The sequence below is a fragment of the Phyllopteryx taeniolatus genome, chromosome 17, assembly GCF_024500385.1.
Source record: "Phyllopteryx taeniolatus isolate TA_2022b chromosome 17, UOR_Ptae_1.2, whole genome shotgun sequence".
NCBI lineage: Eukaryota > Metazoa > Chordata > Actinopteri > Syngnathiformes > Syngnathidae > Phyllopteryx > Phyllopteryx taeniolatus.
In genome coordinates, this window is record NC_084518.1 from 3,392,013 (window position 1) to 3,409,570 (window position 17,558).

Genomic DNA, 17,558 nt, shown 5'->3' on the forward strand with positions numbered 1-17,558 from the left:
AAATCACAGAGCTAGCCAATCTAAATTACACACCACTTCTGGAAAAAAATCTCTGCTGATTTAAAATGCTGGCATAACTTGCCTATATTACTACTGGGAAGAATAGTCAGAATAAAAATGAAAACTTTACCTCAATTTATTTATTCTCAATGATTCCATTTAACACCCCATTTAAATGGTTTCAAACATTAGATTCTGCTGTAATAAATTTTTATTTAAAAAAAAATAAGAAAAATAGATCCACTCTTCAGAAAGGTAAACAGGAGGGAGGCCGAAATGTTCCCAATTAACAACAATACCTCATCAAATGTTTGCACCACAATGAGGAGTATTATTCTTGGCTAGAATTGGAACAAATAGACTGGAACAACATAATCGCATCCACCTTAACGGCTCGGTGGCAAAATTTAGAATCTACAGGATCTCAATTAGCTCCCAGTATGTTCTCCCCAATCTGTCATAATCCAGATTTCGAAATTAAAAATATAGCCCTTCATTTTTGCACATGGGAACAACATGGAATTGACCACCTACAACAACCATTTAATGTTTTTAGGACACGTGATGAACTGTTCCAAGAATTCCAAATAACAGGCGCAAACTTTCTTCAATACAATCAATTAAAAGCAGCAATAAAAATTCCAATACTCCAGAAAACACTCAAACTGCCGGACTTTGTCAAGCAAATAGTGAAGCTTCTGCCGCAAAGTTTATGAATTAATTTCATGCACTTACCAATCACTAAATGGGAAGGAGACCTTTCCATGTCCGTAACTACTGGATACAGATAAGCAACAATACGTTTAGAATGACAAAAAACACAAATTTACAGTTTATACAATATAAAGTGCTCCATAGAACCCACTTTACTCAGCACACTATGTATAAAATGGGCTTCTCTCCAGCTAATATATCCGGGCTTGGGACCGGCCTACAGTTTGCACTGGCTTGTGCCCCCCATAGGGGCTGCATTTAAGAAAACAATTCTATTAAACTGGAAAAACAAACAAGCTATTAACATCAATCACTGGCTAAATCTCATCATAGAATATGAGAAAAACTATCACACTCCAATATTATAATAATCCTTGCTTACAAGCTTTAAAAACTGATGACGCAACAACGCCATGTACAGTATACAGCTTGAAAATCATCACAGAATGTGAACATTTAAGGCCTGATTTACCATGATCGCAAATAGTGGGCGCTAAATAGTGTATTCCCTCACAGATTGCACGCTTTTAGGAACAGGTGTAAAAGTGGTGGAGACAACCATATTTAAAAAGAGGGTTTTGCGTTTTTGCTAGCTATGATGGTTTTCACCATCAAAAATTAGAGCGAGCACTGCAAGCGCAAAATTAAGTTTGAAGTGATGGAATAGGAAGTGTTAGTCACAGACAGACAAACATACTGTAAGTGAGTTACAGAAAAGAAATCCATCACGCCGATAATTTTGGGGAAGCCAGAAACCACTGAAAAAGCCATGTATTGTTTGATTTACGTAACCTCGCCAGAGCGCCCAACCTGCATAACACTCTCGGGCAGCACACGCAGTGCTCGGAGGCCAGCACCAGACAGCTGACACACTGCGCTGAAATGACCCAGATGGAAGTCAATGCAGGGTTGAAAGGAGTTTTGTCATAGGTGACCAGCTCCAGTTCAGCCCTTCCATCATTCAGGACCTCCCAAATTACATTGCCGACTAGCGGTTGCTAGAATTTCCGATTTTTTTTGTGGCATTTAAAAAATGTTCACGAGTTAATAAGATCCGTTGTCCGCGTCGCCTCTCATCATCTGTTTGCATGAGCAATAATGTTTACGTTCATTTTTTTGCATGTGAAATCCTTTAGTAAATCAGGCGCTTAGTAACCGAATGACCTAGGAATTTTACACTGTGCAGTGTGGCTTGTTGACCGCAGAAAATGTGACCTTAGCTATCTTGGTCAAGCGATGACATGCCTATAGCCACGTGACATTTGACTAGCTATTTCGGCCAATTTTGGCCAGATATCCTTTAAAACTAATTTATTTGATGAAAATGTGTTTGGAAAGCATTCACATAAACATTTATTTCTTCTAGATATCATATAAGATATTGACATCCCCAAAATTGACAAAAAGACTCCAAGAAAACCTCCTTTCGTTGTAATCCTCACCTGAGAGTCTGATATGGACACACGTTTCGACTCCACCGTGGGCCTTCGAGCCACCCGAGGGGAGACGTGTGTGTAGCCCCCTCCGGAGGAGAGGTAAGTGCCTCTCTCCTGTAGAGAGAACTTCCTCCCAGACAACTGAGGACGTGATGGTTGAGTCCTTTTGGGCTGATCCCTGTCCACCTTTGCACGTCCATTCCTCACAGAACCACCCAGATCTTCTGTGGACATGGCGGCCAGGATGTCTGTGAGACTGGTGCTCTGTTCTTCAGAACTGGACTCCAGCCTCTCGATGCCAGGCTCACTGCTCATCGCCATGGCAGGAGGAAAGGTGGGCTTGGCACAGGCGGAGTTGGTGGGAAGAGTATAATTGAGCCTCCACCAGCATCGATATGAACTGGACCAGCTGGCGTTTGCAGTGTTCTGGGTGTTACAGGAACTGGAAACCCCCCCAGAAAAGAAAAATGCCCCATTAGCTACTAATTTTGCATTTCTTAAAAGACAGTATAGAGGGCATTGTATAATGAAAATAAAAAGGTGTACTACGACTACTTTATTCCAACGATATACTACTATAATATTTCAGGATAGGGGTTGAACGACTTCAGATTTTTTTTGTAGTCAACGGTAAGGTGATGATAGTCAAGTGCATTTCCAAACACAAGCTCGCTCGCTCGCTCGCTCACTCACTCACTCACTCTCCTTGCCATCCTCAGTTGCACAGGCCCCACCCCTTGCAACTCATTTATCCAATCACATTCAGATACCTTCAAGGTAGAGTCAGAATTTCAACAACTCTATCACCAAATCATGTAACATAACAACAGGGTAGGTACTTGTTACTAGGGTTGGGCAACGTTTGAATTTGAGCGATTCCGGTCCCGATTCTGGTTATTCATTTCAATTCTGGTTCCAAACGTTACTCGATTCAGATTCTTTTAGGGGGCTGGGTCAAAACGGTTTGCATGGTTAAAAAAAAATGGGTGTCCAAATTATGAACATCCGTTTTCTTAGCAGCCCGCGGCATAGACTTAAATGAACATTTTGACTCAGGGTTGCACTCAGGGATGCTTTTTCAGATCGGCGAAAACAAGTTACAAAACTACTTTGAACTGTACTGGTGTTTTTAGGTCACGGAAAAAAGTGTTTCAATTTAACAAACAATCTGATTTAATGGATGACCCCCCCACCCCTATTAGTCCATTAAATTGAGGTTCCACTGTATAACCTTTGAAAGTTAACTTAAGTTGACCTCTAAACTTCACAGTATAATTGTTCAACGTTTGACTGTTTTTGCACACTTTGCTATTCTACAACAAGGAGCTGACAGGAAAATCCAGATTTTTCACCCAAAACCCAAATATCCCTAACTTTTTGTGAGTTGATGCCAGTAACGTGTTACTTTGTAACGTTACTCAAATTGTGTGGTCCGGTGACATCATAAGTAATGTAACGCGTTACTTTTTATATATTAGAGTAGTCAGATTCCAGTTACTTTGATTTAGCTGCCAGAGTTTAATATACTTTTGAATGATAATGTGCTATTTATGCTCAGGCAACAGATATTTATCATTAACAAACAACAATGCTTGGGAACATGAGGCAAGTCAATAACCAAGACACTTGATTCAGTCACGGTCATAAGTGTAGAGCAATTTTCAGCCTTTGTTTTAGTAATGACTAATAAAACAGACGAAACACTATATTCTTAACTATCCATAACTAAAATGCACACGACGACTAACTACAATATCAAAAAAAGGCGAAATATTTATCAACGAAGCCTCTCGGGTGCAATGACGTCACGTGACGTATTGCACGTTTTCCGCACATAGTCAACTCACGTGTACCCAAGCAGCCAGTGGCGCAAACACAATGTGTGCGTGTGTGTGTGTCTGCCTGCGAGTGCTGGACAAATGCACTGAGGGGAAAAAGCCATTTAAAATCCAATCTCAAAAGCTACAAAGCTCATGTTTGAGTCCTTTGGGTGTCCCCAACATCCTTATCAAACACATGCAGATTGACTGGCACACCACAAAGTGTACGGATAAAAAGAGCAAAAGTCAGGTGTTCCTCTCTAATGACAAACTGCCCCCATGACAGATCATATCAAAGCTCGCTGTCGCTGGCATACTTGGCATAGTCACATTTTCTGCTGTATTGGTATCAGTGGGTATCATGTTGACCTTGTGTGGTTTAGAAAAATTCCAAAACGAATTGTTCAAGATGCAGCCATGCATCGTAAAAAAACAGGTTTGTTATAGGTATGTTCACAAAAGCAAACTCGCAAAGCGAAGCTGCTGTGCAAGCTAGGCGTGTTACAGTTGTACTTTGAGATACAAGTGTCTTGACTTACGGGTTTTCGGGATACCAGTCGATTTCTTGCCTTGTGATACGAGCAATCATTTGAGATATGACTGCACTTCAGACCCCCACCGCGAGATTGCGGCGGCAAAATTCACAACATACGGCCACCATCAATTCACACTGGTTTACTTGCAGTGGCAGGACAATATCAGTTGGTGGCAGTAATGTGCCATTAAGCTAGTTTGCCAACCGCCAACAGATCCCACAGAATAAGAACAAGGACAGGACAATACATCAGGTGCCGTCATGTTTTGTGCTCCCATTTTTCGTGTTTGCAGGTAATGTGGAAAGCAAATGTAATTTTTCATAAAGTAAAATGACTTGGAGTGTAAATTTCATATGAAAAAAACAAAGGAATTTTGGTGTTTTGGGGGGTTGGAATGGATTAATTGCATTTCATTCAATCCAATGGGGAAATATGATTTGAGATATGAATATGGTCACAGAACAACACAAACTTGTATCTCAAGGTACAGTATTATTATTATTATTATTATTATTTATTTTTATTTATTCTTCACCAGGAAACACTGTGCAGGAACATACTGCATTCATAACTAGTGAGCCATCAAATTGTGGGTCAAAAAAAATTATCAAATGCAGGGGCTTTTATGTAATTATATGAGGAAATTATACAGTGCTCAACCTGAATGACTCTACCCAACCAGTAGACATTGCTATAGACATTTGACGTCTGTTTACTCAATGCCTTGTCTGAATATGTTCAACGATAAGTGACAAATCCCACAACATTTTTGATTGTAAAATTAAATAATTATCTATTTTTGTTCAAAACACTATATATCCAGAAATGTATTTTTATGGTTTCCAAGAGAAGAGCATGCAGTCGATTTTCTGCAACATTAACAACTTATTGTGTTTGTAATGCATTTTTGGTATAGTCAAGTCAATTATTTATGTATCACAACAGAGCAATGGAAGTTACTGTATCTCAAGGCACTGTTCCTGAATGAGTATGTCTAGAAGCATGCTCCTCACACATATTTTCGCAAGAAAACCAAGTGACGCCCGCATGAGCCAGCACTATACAGGGCAGGAAGACAACAAAAACAGCATTTACTATTGAGTACACACTTTTGCTGCTTCTACACACTTGTAACCATGTTGTAATGCCTAGAAAATCTACACAATAGAAGGGGTAAATAAGAACAGAATGAACAATATTATAATAAACCACCTGAGCTCAGGTGCGGTATTTGGAGAAAATTAAAGTACTGACTTGACCCAATTCAACACGCACAAGATTGCTGGAATCCATCTGCTGCTATCTGAAAGACAAATTTTCTTTAATTTCCCACATTGATATTTCCCTTGATTCAACCTAGGTGCCGCCAGTTGAATAATATATATATATTTTAACAACAACTTAAGTGTTTTGATACTTTTTTCTTGCTCAAATGCCCATTCAACAAATAATAATTTACTGTAACTTCAAATTAGACCACAGTATGAGTAATTTTGGGCAGAAATGTATATGAAGGTGTTCAATTCGGTGCTGGTCTACTCTGCATTCTATGTAAGATGCATTGTTTAATTATAATTGTCTTACCCAGTACTATACAGCATGTATAGTCTTAAAATATTCTGCAAACACGATAATTAATGTTATTTATTCATATTGCAAATGCACAGATCCATAGTACTAATTAAGAGGGTGTACCTATTTGACCATTTTAGATTTGATATTACTATTATTCAATATTAGAGAATGGGAAAGGCTATTAACAGTGAAGGGAAATGCATTGTTTAACTCCTGACTCATCCTGAGGAAAAAAAAAAAATGTTTTAATTTTGCTCATTCATATCCCAAGATGTGACGATCAGTCTTTGAATGAGTTCCTCTCTACTGTGGCACTAATGGGAGCAATTGTGAATTTGTAAGCAATATCCGGCTGCGAGGCGGGTCGCAGCAGTGGTGTAGCGACCGTGACATTTCCCTGATAATCTACCACTATACTCTCATTTTTTTGTCCAGTATGTGCCGTTTGTATTTGGTCTGTTTTTTGGCCTTCTGCTATACTCATACATGGGACGTGAATATTGAAATAAATGAACAGTTAATAAATAAAACACCCACGAAAGAAACCTGGAGTTTACACAACAGTGCAGATTTTGTATTTATTTTTTAGTCATTTACAGCTAAGTGGTAACAGTGATTTCCAATCGAGGGTGTCAGCACAAGGAATTAATAATTGATAACTTAATGAAAAGATGCTAGTTCCATTTGAAATTGTCCATTTTAAAAATAAATTACTTTTGACTGCAACGTCGTAACGCAACAATTTGACCATAAGTGTCAATGTTCCTTTTATTGTCACTGCATATCAAGAAGTAGTTTAATTGCATGCTTTGTATCAAGATACAAGACTTCAATAAGAACATCCATTCATATGTCCCACTTCAAACAACTTTATAATGTCTTGCTGTAATTAAATCTGCAGAAATGGATCCATGAAAACCAATGACAGCCTTGAGAGCCACAGTTGAATATCAAGTGCTTTCAAGAGCGACCATCTCTGCTCAACTTTAGCCACCGAGACGCGATAACGGTAAAAGCACCAAAGTGGTTTGTTGGACAAATGACTCCATTAGTGAATCACTTTCACTCTTAGCTGGCTTCGATCAGTCTGTGCCATCATTCAGATGACAAACAATAAGACCCAAAGCGAGAGGATATCTTCAAGGAACATTTCTTCTACATACATATATTGGCTCTGACTTTGTTTTCTTTCTTGCTTTTTTTATGAGTCCTTGTCAGAGAGCAAAGAGCAAGCACTGGATTACCATTGTAAACATAGATGAATCCCCCAAGCTTTCTACTTCAAGCACTCGACCTTGCAAGCCTACATAGGTTTATTTATCTTTCTTCATTTTTATTCACTCTTTATCTTTATTTCACAGTGGGAAATGGTAAGGGGCAGAGGCCATGGGTGCATGCTGGAAATGTGCACTGACTGGACAGTCATGATGTACACCCACACAATATAGCGAAATCCAATAAAAGAGCTGCTCTAAAACACTGATTTACCAAAGAAAATTTGCAGTTCAAGATGTATTAACTCGACAAAATCTTTATTCATCGAAGTTGTAATTTCAACGGTCTCAAATGGTAATTCTTCATACTGACAAGTGTTTAAAATATTTATATCTAACATTTACATCCTGTGCAAGGTGCTGGGGATCTTCGCATATCCACATAGTTTAGCTTGTAGTCTGCTAGCTTAAGCATAATGCTAACATAGGGGATGATTAGCATCTATGTGGCTGTGTGAGAACCCTTTAAGCAACGAACATTTGAACAAACTTTGCAGCAACACATGTACACGGACAATATATCCTTTGCGAAGAATGACTATATGAATATCATTTGATTTCAAGGCAGGTCACGCCCCGCTTGCAATATGATACGTATGCTGCTGCATCCAGGCAGGAAAGTGTGAAGAATGAATTGGCCTTTATACTGCCACCAGGTGGCCAAGGATCACATACAAGAATGAGCAGCACAGCGTGCATTGAATGAGAAAGTGTCACAAAAACTGTATAATTATGTCACTAATGTATGTTTTAAATAAAGTACAATATTATAGTGCTACTTTTCTCACTTTAAAATATAGATTTTTTTTTTTTATTAATGTGATTCCCTCATCTGCGAGGCTGAATCACACCACAATTCCACTTTATGCTTTATGTTTCAAGTGAAATTAAATTAAGATCCAAAATGATCAACACTTTTACTCTTTACCACTATGCATATGCTCGATCGTGAGTGGGCTTCCGCAACTCCTCAACGCGCCGCCCCCCCCCCCCCCCCCCCCCCCACCCCCCCCACACACACACACACACACAAACACTTCGCCCACAGTGCATATTTGACTTGTAATTATGTATACAGTGTTGATATGGTATGGTAGCATTTATTGTCAGTCCTCATTGTATGTGGAACATACAGAGGGCCGAAATTACTTTTCCAGGCGGTCACTATCACACAAAAAACAAGACAAAACAAAACAAACAAAACTAACCATAAAACAAAGACATAACATGCATTGTCTTTGTTGTATGAAGCGGTTATACATGAAAAGAAGAGGTCTCCAGTCTCCTTTCTCCATTTGATCATCAATGTATGTATATTACGTGGAATGCAAAAACAATGTAGAACCATCAAAATGTTTTTATTTTTTTGATGTGGCCAAATATATCAGATAATATTACATCATTGCATAGTCACCATTCGCCAGTGTAATAAAGTAGTTTTAGTAATAAATACGGTAATTTGTGTATTATGCGCACCCATGTATAATACGCACCCCCAAAGTTGGCCTCAAAATTCTGGGAAACTCTTCTACCCAAGTATAATGCATTTTTACAATGCATGATTTTGCTTCTACCCATATAATCAAAACATGAAGTATTATCTGTATTTTGTTAGGTTTTTTTTCCTCAAAGAATTACTCTGAAGCACTTTATTTGAACACGTAATACTCATTTACTTGCTCTTATTTTGATTTAGTAAGTAAGAAAACACACACTTGTGTTCATATGTTTGATTATCCACGCAGAATGTGAAATTCTTAATTCTTTAAAGAAAACGAAAGGCCAGGCAAAACATTTAATTTTATTTTAATGGGATTCAAATTAAACTGTCAAGCATTTCAGAATAGCATTATCAGTCAACAAAACATAACCATAAACAAATTACTGATGGTTGTTGTTCAGTCATCAGTCGGACTTAAAATAATAATTTTCACAAATTCTGCCAGGCTTTGTAAACTTATGAGCACAACTGTACATATTATGCAGTCATATGTACCCCTTTCATATTGGAACGAAAGTGTAGGCTACACCTTTTTCATAACCTCTATGTGGCGGTGGCATATTAGAATTAAAATGCACACCTGTCTCATAACCTCTAGATGGCGTGATACATTTTTAAAATGTGAAAGCTTTTTTGTCCCCCCCCCATTTTCCCCTATACCCATGTATAATGCGCACTATTGCCTTTTTTAAATTTTGAAAGAAAGCACAAAAAAAATTTGCTTTCTTTCATGGTGTCTAGGCAATGTCCTCCATCCTTAGGGGTGATCAGGCCTCCACTTTCCTTCACCTGTCATATTTCATATGACTCAAACAGTGGCTGGGTCACATAAATCACTGAGCAAAAAGAAGAGGGAGTGGGAATGCCGCAAAGCACCGTGGAGACATCAACTGGCTTCGTCTGACGGATGATGGAACGGCTTGTGTGTGCACACAAACACACACACACACACTCAATCACACGCCTGCCCACTCCAACATAACCCCCCCCCCCCCCCCCCACACACACACACACACACACAGATACACCTGATTCTTTGTGTGTGTGTGAAAGGATTAATTGAGACATTTCATCCCACCACGCAAACACATGCAAATAGAAAAGCTTTTTTTCCCCTCCCACGTCCTCCCATGTTGTGCTAGCAAACAGTTGGGAGTGATTATGCTTAATCATCTTTTGACTGAGATTTTAATGTGACATTTTTTTGTGAGATTTTCTTCCTATGGAGCGCAGTGCACAACACCTCAAAGGCTTCTGGAGAGACTGAGTATGCATAAAAATCAGCTATCAACGCTAGTAAAGGGAAATTGATTAAAAACAATTGATTAAAAACAATTGGAGTTAGAAATTATTCATACAGGCAAGAACTGTGCGGGGTGATAGTATTTTAAACGACTCATCAGTGCACCACACTGGCAGAATTTAAGAGAAAATTTACATTGTCTACTGACGGGATTAAAAGCCAACCAACAGTGCATTATGGGACTAGAAATAGTCTTTGAAAGCATCACAGAATATTAACACACAGAAAGAAACATTTTGTTAATTGTCAGCCTTTCACAATAACAGCACAATAAAATACAAACAGTCGTTCTATTTAGCTGTTCATTGCGTTCAATTTTTCACAAGCACAAAAACTTAACACAAAGCATGTTGAGTTGTGCACAAACATACCAATATGACAAGTGAATAAAATAGTGTTTATTATGTACAATCAAAGATACCATGACTATTTGTTTCTGAAACCAGGGGGTGCTTTTCTTGCAAGGACCACAAAAGACATTTATTGTGAACTTCATTCCTCACCGTTTCCTAAATCAACAAAAGTGCTATCTGGTGAAAAGCATTTTCATCCTGATATTGCCGTTTTCTGTTTTCAGGGAGCAGAGCCTTAGTCTTGAGAGTAGATAAGAGCCCCGAGTATTGGTGGTGGGCGGGCTGTACGCGAGTACTCATGAAGACAAAATAATGAACTCCTTGAGGAAGGAATTGATTCACAATATTGTGTGTATGTGGCGCATGGACAATGCTCTCCCTCTGTGTGACAAACTGGCCAAGCAAGTGTGTGTCACTTATCAGAAGTTAATGCTGTTAGCTAATGCTAATCTATGCATACAGGTAAATCTCAATAAATTAGAATATTGTAAAAAAGTCAAAAGTCAGTTTATTTCAGTACTCATACATTATGTATAGATTCATTAAAACATGGGAAAATACTTTGAGGGAAAATTCCAGCCTAATTTCTACATTTAAAATCATTTTCTTTCTTGATTGTTTGTGATGTAATATTCTAGTTTCTAGAGATGGTGAACTTTGGGTTTTCATTTGCTGTAAGCGCTAATCATCAAAATTCTACAAATTTAAAAAAAATAGTAATTACAGTAATTTGACTGAGCGTGTGTAATACATCTCTATAATGAGTTTCATTTTTTTAATTAAACTGCCTAAGCTAAGCTAATTCATTGAGATGTACTTAGACCCGTCACGATAATTACTATATCGACTTATCGTTCGATAAATAAAATGGACATGATAGTTTTTCCGGACTTGATAAATTATTGGACGGCTGTGACTTAAGCCGCTAGTGGGCACGCGGAACGCCAGCGGACTGGTGTTGGCTTGGCTCCGTCCAATATACCAGTCTTGCTCCACTTAAGGGAAAGTTAACTATTTATTATATTCACTAGCCCGCGAACTAGCGAGTTAAGGTGCTAAACAGATAAACAGCTCGCTCCACCCTGGCAACGTCATTTAAAATGTCAGCGCCTCGCTCCCAGTTGTTGTGTGTGTTAGCCCCCAATTAACACACACACACGGGAAAGTTAAATGTTTATTATGTTCGCTATCCTACGAGCGAGCGAGCTTAGGAGCTAAACGGCTAGTTCTACAGCAGCAATGTTGTTTAAAATGTCACTGCCTCGCTCCAAGTTGTTGTGTGTGTTAGTCCCCAATGAATACAAACAAGGGAATGTTAACTGTTTATTAAGCATAACCTCAGCAGCACACATTCAGCCAGGAGTTGACTACAGCAAACATATATTTGATTGACAGGTGAAGGTCTCTTCTCCAGTGCCTTCAGCGGACCAACCACGCTGTCTTGCAGCTCGAGAGCAGGCCTTATTTTTCATGATTTCAGAATCATAAAAAAAACAACAACAACTGATATCATCAATTACTAGCACGAGGCATGATGGGTCGGAACGCCGGGCCGGGTGCTGGCTCATACACCCATCAGAGAGGGGAGGGCAGTGTCTGGCTGGGTAGGACACTTGGCCGGATGTTCCGGCACTCCAGCCTGCTTTCTGGCCCGGTATCCCCCCCGATTTTTAATCCATCATATACATTCGCACATCCTTCGGGGAGCTGGTGGGCCTGGGCGGGGGGCGGTTAGAGATCATCATTGCCCTGTGACCGTCTCTCCTCACCACCACCAGTCTCCCCAATTTGAATGCACGACACCCCACCACACAAGATCACGGTACGCGGATAATGGTTGCGAGTCGGTGACGTGGTAACCATAGTCATAGGATGGGTGGTGGGCCTTCACATTTCTCTTGCCTTGACTCCTTTTCTGTCCTCTCGTCCTATTGGTTAGTTGTTGCATGTCCTCACCGGGTGTCCACTCCCCCCATCCACAAATAAGAACACCACTTCACTGTTGTAATGTTACTTGTGGTCAGATATCTAGAATGTCTAACTATTCTGCTGTGGTTCGCACCCATGTTCCCCTTGTCCATCCTGTCCCTCTGTCTGTCCCCTAAAACTCTTACCTGTCCGGCTGAGTTTTCAATAAACCGCAGAATAATTGAAAAATAAAAAAATAAGCAGAGTGAGGAGTTCAAACTCCCCTTTTGCACAGCAAAACTGTTCCAGAATAAAAAGCCATTCTGCATGGCCATGCAGCTGAACAGGACTGGTTAAAGAACCGCAAAAAACAAAGGAATGTGGGAGGAAGCCGCAGTACCCAGAGGGGGGAAAAAAACCCACGCACATGGAGGGAGAACATGAAAACGCCACACACGAAGGCCAGAGCAGAGATTCAAACCCCAAACCTCACAACTGTGAGGCAGACGTGCTAACTACTATTCACTGTGCTGCCTGTAGGTATTTCTGAAGATGTATATATAGTTGGGTCTCAAGTTTGCCTCAGTCAGCAATCCTTATTTTTTTCACTTCATTTAGTGTTAAAACAAGAGTGGTTTAAAAACACTTTCGTTAGTATATTTTGCCATTTAAAATTTGTTGCATAATTATGATGAAAATATTCCAGCAATTTTCCCCTTAGTTAGGATCAAGAAACCTCAAATGCCCATCCCTACTACAAAGGAAGTCACATTAAACCTGCAGTGTTTTCACTTCACACTTTCTAATGTATTCATTTGACACAGACTAATCCCTGGAAGTCCTTGAATTAATCCACAGGATTACCAGGCAATTGTACCAGACACCACCCTGTAAACCTATTAAACACCTCAGCTAGACATGATGTCAAAAACACAAAATATACTGTGAATACAATGGGGTCCATAATTTAGGAATAAATCTGTTTTAGTAGAAATTTACTGAACCTTGGCTGCCATACCTGAGAATGTCAATGTCTCCAGGATTACACAGGATATTACACTCCAAAGTGACATGTTGGATGAGCTTATTATTTCTCCCCTACTCACACTGACTGAGAGTGCAGCTTCCAGAATGATTGACCCTCCTTGGAATCCTTGATATGGTGCTGCACTAACAAGAACAGACCCGAACCCTCCCCCCAGCTTCTCCTTCAGGCAAATGCATGAAAAGAGAGCTTCACGTCTTTGTTGAAATGTCTCATAATATACATATCTCTTCTTTCTTTTGTCCACTAGCTGGACCTACTGGTTGTTTGTTGTTGTTGGTTATTTTTAGAAGGTTGCTGCACTGGCTCTCAGGAGCTAAGGTAATCACACACAGCCATGGGGTTTGAGAGAGAAGCACTCAATATCACAACACTGGAAATCTGCAATGATGCTAACCCACGAGGGAATTATAATGTTACTGCAGAAAATGGCAAAGGACACTCCTTCAGCGCGTAATTCAGTGCCCCTTTAAATTCCTCAGAACATCCCACTGATCTCCAGCTCTTCTCCTCAATGTTCAAAACTTGTGACCAGGTGACTAAATCCCCACACTGTTTGACCTGCTTCTGGCAGGTCAAACAGTGTTTATTATCTGCTAAATGACCAACTCAATATGCAATGAGATGTGGCTGCAGTCAGAAGACAGGTCAAGCTATCATTCACCATTAAAGACTGCGCCCTACAAGCCAAACATGCGCGTGGTAGAATTATTCAGATTCTTAAGTAAAAGGATAGCAAAGGAAGATAAAACCCCAACAAAATCTACTGTAACAGCCATGAATTGCACTATTAATGAAATCGCAGGACCGTTTTTATTTGCTCATCTGTACTGTTACACATCCATAATGGAACATTTATATAATTCTTATTTTCAGCAGTAGGGTGCACAAGCAGAGCAGACACACAACATACAAGAGGCTAAATCCTGATCATCAAATTGATAAAACAACTCCTTGGTTTGAGTTTTTGGTCTTCGAGGATTCCTACTACTGTGAAAGAGTTGTATAGTTGAACATTGCCTGTAGCTGTTCCTCAGCTCAATGAGGAGGCAAGACATTTTCTGACCGGTGCTTCACTTCATTTGCAGCTTGGTTTTATTATAGACACCTTGTGCAGTCATCAAACACGATGGAAACAAAGCATAAATGAATACAATCAGTTCCAAAATTTAGGGCGAACTACAGTGAAGCATACAACTGTTTTTTTTTTAAACCAGAAGGAACAATTACCTCGCTAAGCTAAGATTCAAGACTTCAGCTCTATTTCTTCTTTATGTAGTTAACATTCAAATACTGGAATGTGTACAATGGAACCATGAACATAAATACATAGATGAACGCAAATTTTTTTTACAGTACCTTTGGTTTTTTAATGACATTATTTTGAGATTCAGGGCTTATGTTCCTGTGCTTTGTGAGCTTGAGATCTTTTATCCAAAGTTTCAAAGAGAACTAGTTTCTGCTTGAGACCTCTGAAGCCTAATCCACCTTGAAAGAGGTTTGCTTTTAAAACTTAGGGACATGGAAATGATTACCTAAGCTTACATATCATTTATATCACCTTTTTGGCTAAATATTTTAGTGAGTGCAATAATATTAGAATCTTAGCTTAGCATGCTAGTGGACACCATCACTGCTAATTTGCTGACTTTGTGTGATTGTAAGCGTGCTTATTTTGTTTAAAAAAAACATTCAGAGGCATATTAAATGTATGTTTAACACAGACATTTATTTAACTGCTTCTATGAAAATGCCTCTGTTAAAGTAGCTATTGCTATGGCAGCACATCCGCTGCAAAGCCAAGCCGATGTTCAAGACCGCTCCCTATCCACTATATAGTGCACAAATCATGATATAGTGATTTTGCCATTTTGTACTGCTGTTCGAATGTGAAGTGAGCATAAATTATCCATCCCCTAGTGCCCTTAACGTATCCCACAAGTGAAAAGTACTGAGCAACCTGGAAAAGCAGCATATCCAAGATGTACTATGACAAACTGACTTTTTGACTCTTTACTTTTTTGTGCACTTGTTGTTCTTTATTCCTAATGAAGGTTCCTTATTGAATGATTTTTACTACTACAATTTAGCTTCCGAGACCAAACTTCTTTTGCTAGCCCCAACCTGAGAGTATACCAGTGTTATATTTCTGTACCAACTGCACAATGCTAAATTCCATTCCACTGCAGTAAATGGATGCCAATATGAACTGTGAAGATGTTTCAACTCCAAGTACAAGCTCAAGGTTGGTCCTTCTAGTTGATATGTACACTGTGACAGCATACTGTGCAACATTTGATCATTAAGCCTAAAACATTGTCATCAGCATGTTACAATGTAGCTGCAGCAGGTGGAGCTCCTTCATAACCAATTCTAAAAACAGATATCTGAAAGCTCATCATATGATTCATCAGAGAGCAAATATAGGTGCTGAACCTGCTGAACCAACCTAATCTGTTGTCAAATATTGGATTTTCTTTCGCAAATGTTGGCTTTCAGGTGAGATAATAAGATTATTGTTTGAAAAAGACAATCTATTTCGATTAGTTCTACAGATGATACATGGTGAGTCTGGACATGTTACTTCCTGGAAGAGATCAGCGCAACAAATGGTCGACTGGTTTGGATTTAATGCATTTTTACAATGCATGATTTTGCTTCTACCCATATGATCAAAAGATGAATTATTAGCTGTATTTTGTTAGTTTTTTCAAATAATTATTCTGCAGTTAAGCACTTTATTTGAACATGTAATACTTTTTTTATTTACTTGCTCTTATTTTGGCGGCACGGTGGACGACTGGTTCGAGCGTCTGCCTCACAGTTCTGAGGTCTGGGGTTCAATCCCCTGCCCCGCCTGTGTGGAGTTTGCATGTTTTTTGGGGGGGATGCGCATTATACACGAGAAATTGCGGTACATACTCAAACACACAAAATTAAAAGGAAGAGTGACGCGTTAGACTGATTTAATCGTAAATGTAACACTTATTTTATGTTATGGATTGGGCATGGTTGGTCTCAGTTTGTTTGGGTCATATAGGCATGGCCGTAACCAGCAGAGGTCCATACCCTTTGTTTTTCCGTCTCACAACATTGATCAGAATCATCTTTATTTGCCAAGTATGTCCAAAAAACACACAAGGAATTTGTCTCCGGTAGTTGGAGCCGCTCTTGTACGACAACAGACAGTGCTGCTTATCCGGTAATGATTACATTACTATTACATTCCATTATGGACCTTGCTTTGTGCCCCGGGACAAATTACAAATTCCCCCACATTTGCAAGTGCAGCACTGTCCAACATATCTTGCCAAGATGAAAGATTAAGATTCAACTCAGGGGTCGAGCCAAGACTCTGACTGAGAATTCAAAACAACACCATCAGTCGTGTCATACTGCACTTGTTGGGTTTTGTATGTGCTAATCATTTCCTCTGTGTAAACTGAAGACAGATTGTGTCAGAGAGGAAGAACATGTTCCTTTCACTAAGCGTATAGTTCCCTATAAAATTGGACCAATGTCCACTTTTGGTATAGCAAACAAAATATTAAAGAATGAGAAATTATCAGCATTCATGTGGTGGATCTGAGTCACTTTGATGCTTAACCATTGTGGTCAGCGGCAAAGAGCTCAAAGAGCATCAAGGAGGACCTTAACGACTTTTCCTGCCTTGGGTTTTATCCTAAGGCTGCCAAGTTTTACCTTGCCTTATTGCATCTTTTAGGCCTTTGGCATGCTTTACGACGTGGAGGCAGTACCCAGTGGTGATATACATTACAATTGTATGATGATTTGCAGTCATAATTGAATGTCAGAAACAAATCTATTTGAACTACACTTTGTAAAGGAATACACACATGCACACAGATAATAATTACCCCATGAAATAGTGTTGAGGGCCTGTGGGTCCCTTAAAAGGTCCAAGTTATTATTATTCATTATTATTATCATTATTATTATTCCGTAAGGCTAACTCAAAAATGTGATTTTCTAATGCCATCTAAGTGTGCTGAATGAGACACAAAAGAGCGCAGGAAATGGATTGGTTAAAACACCGAGGGGAAAAGAGAAGCACTGAGTAAGGGCGAGACTG

At 39.3% G+C, this 17,558-nt stretch overlaps 1 protein-coding gene across 3 annotated transcripts in view; it reads right to left on the reverse strand.

Moving 5' to 3' along the window:
- Positions 1-17,558, reverse strand: part of camkk1a (calcium/calmodulin-dependent protein kinase kinase 1, alpha a) — a 60,477-nt gene that overhangs the window by 34,107 nt on the left and 8,812 nt on the right. For all 3 annotated transcript variants that reach the window (XM_061752136.1, XM_061752138.1, XM_061752137.1), the window contains exon 2: positions 2,157-2,592. In XM_061752136.1, coding sequence (XP_061608120.1) covers positions 2,157-2,471 — 315 coding nt within the window. In that variant the 5' untranslated portion in view covers positions 2,472-2,592. The remainder of the gene's footprint in view (positions 1-2,156; positions 2,593-17,558) is intronic.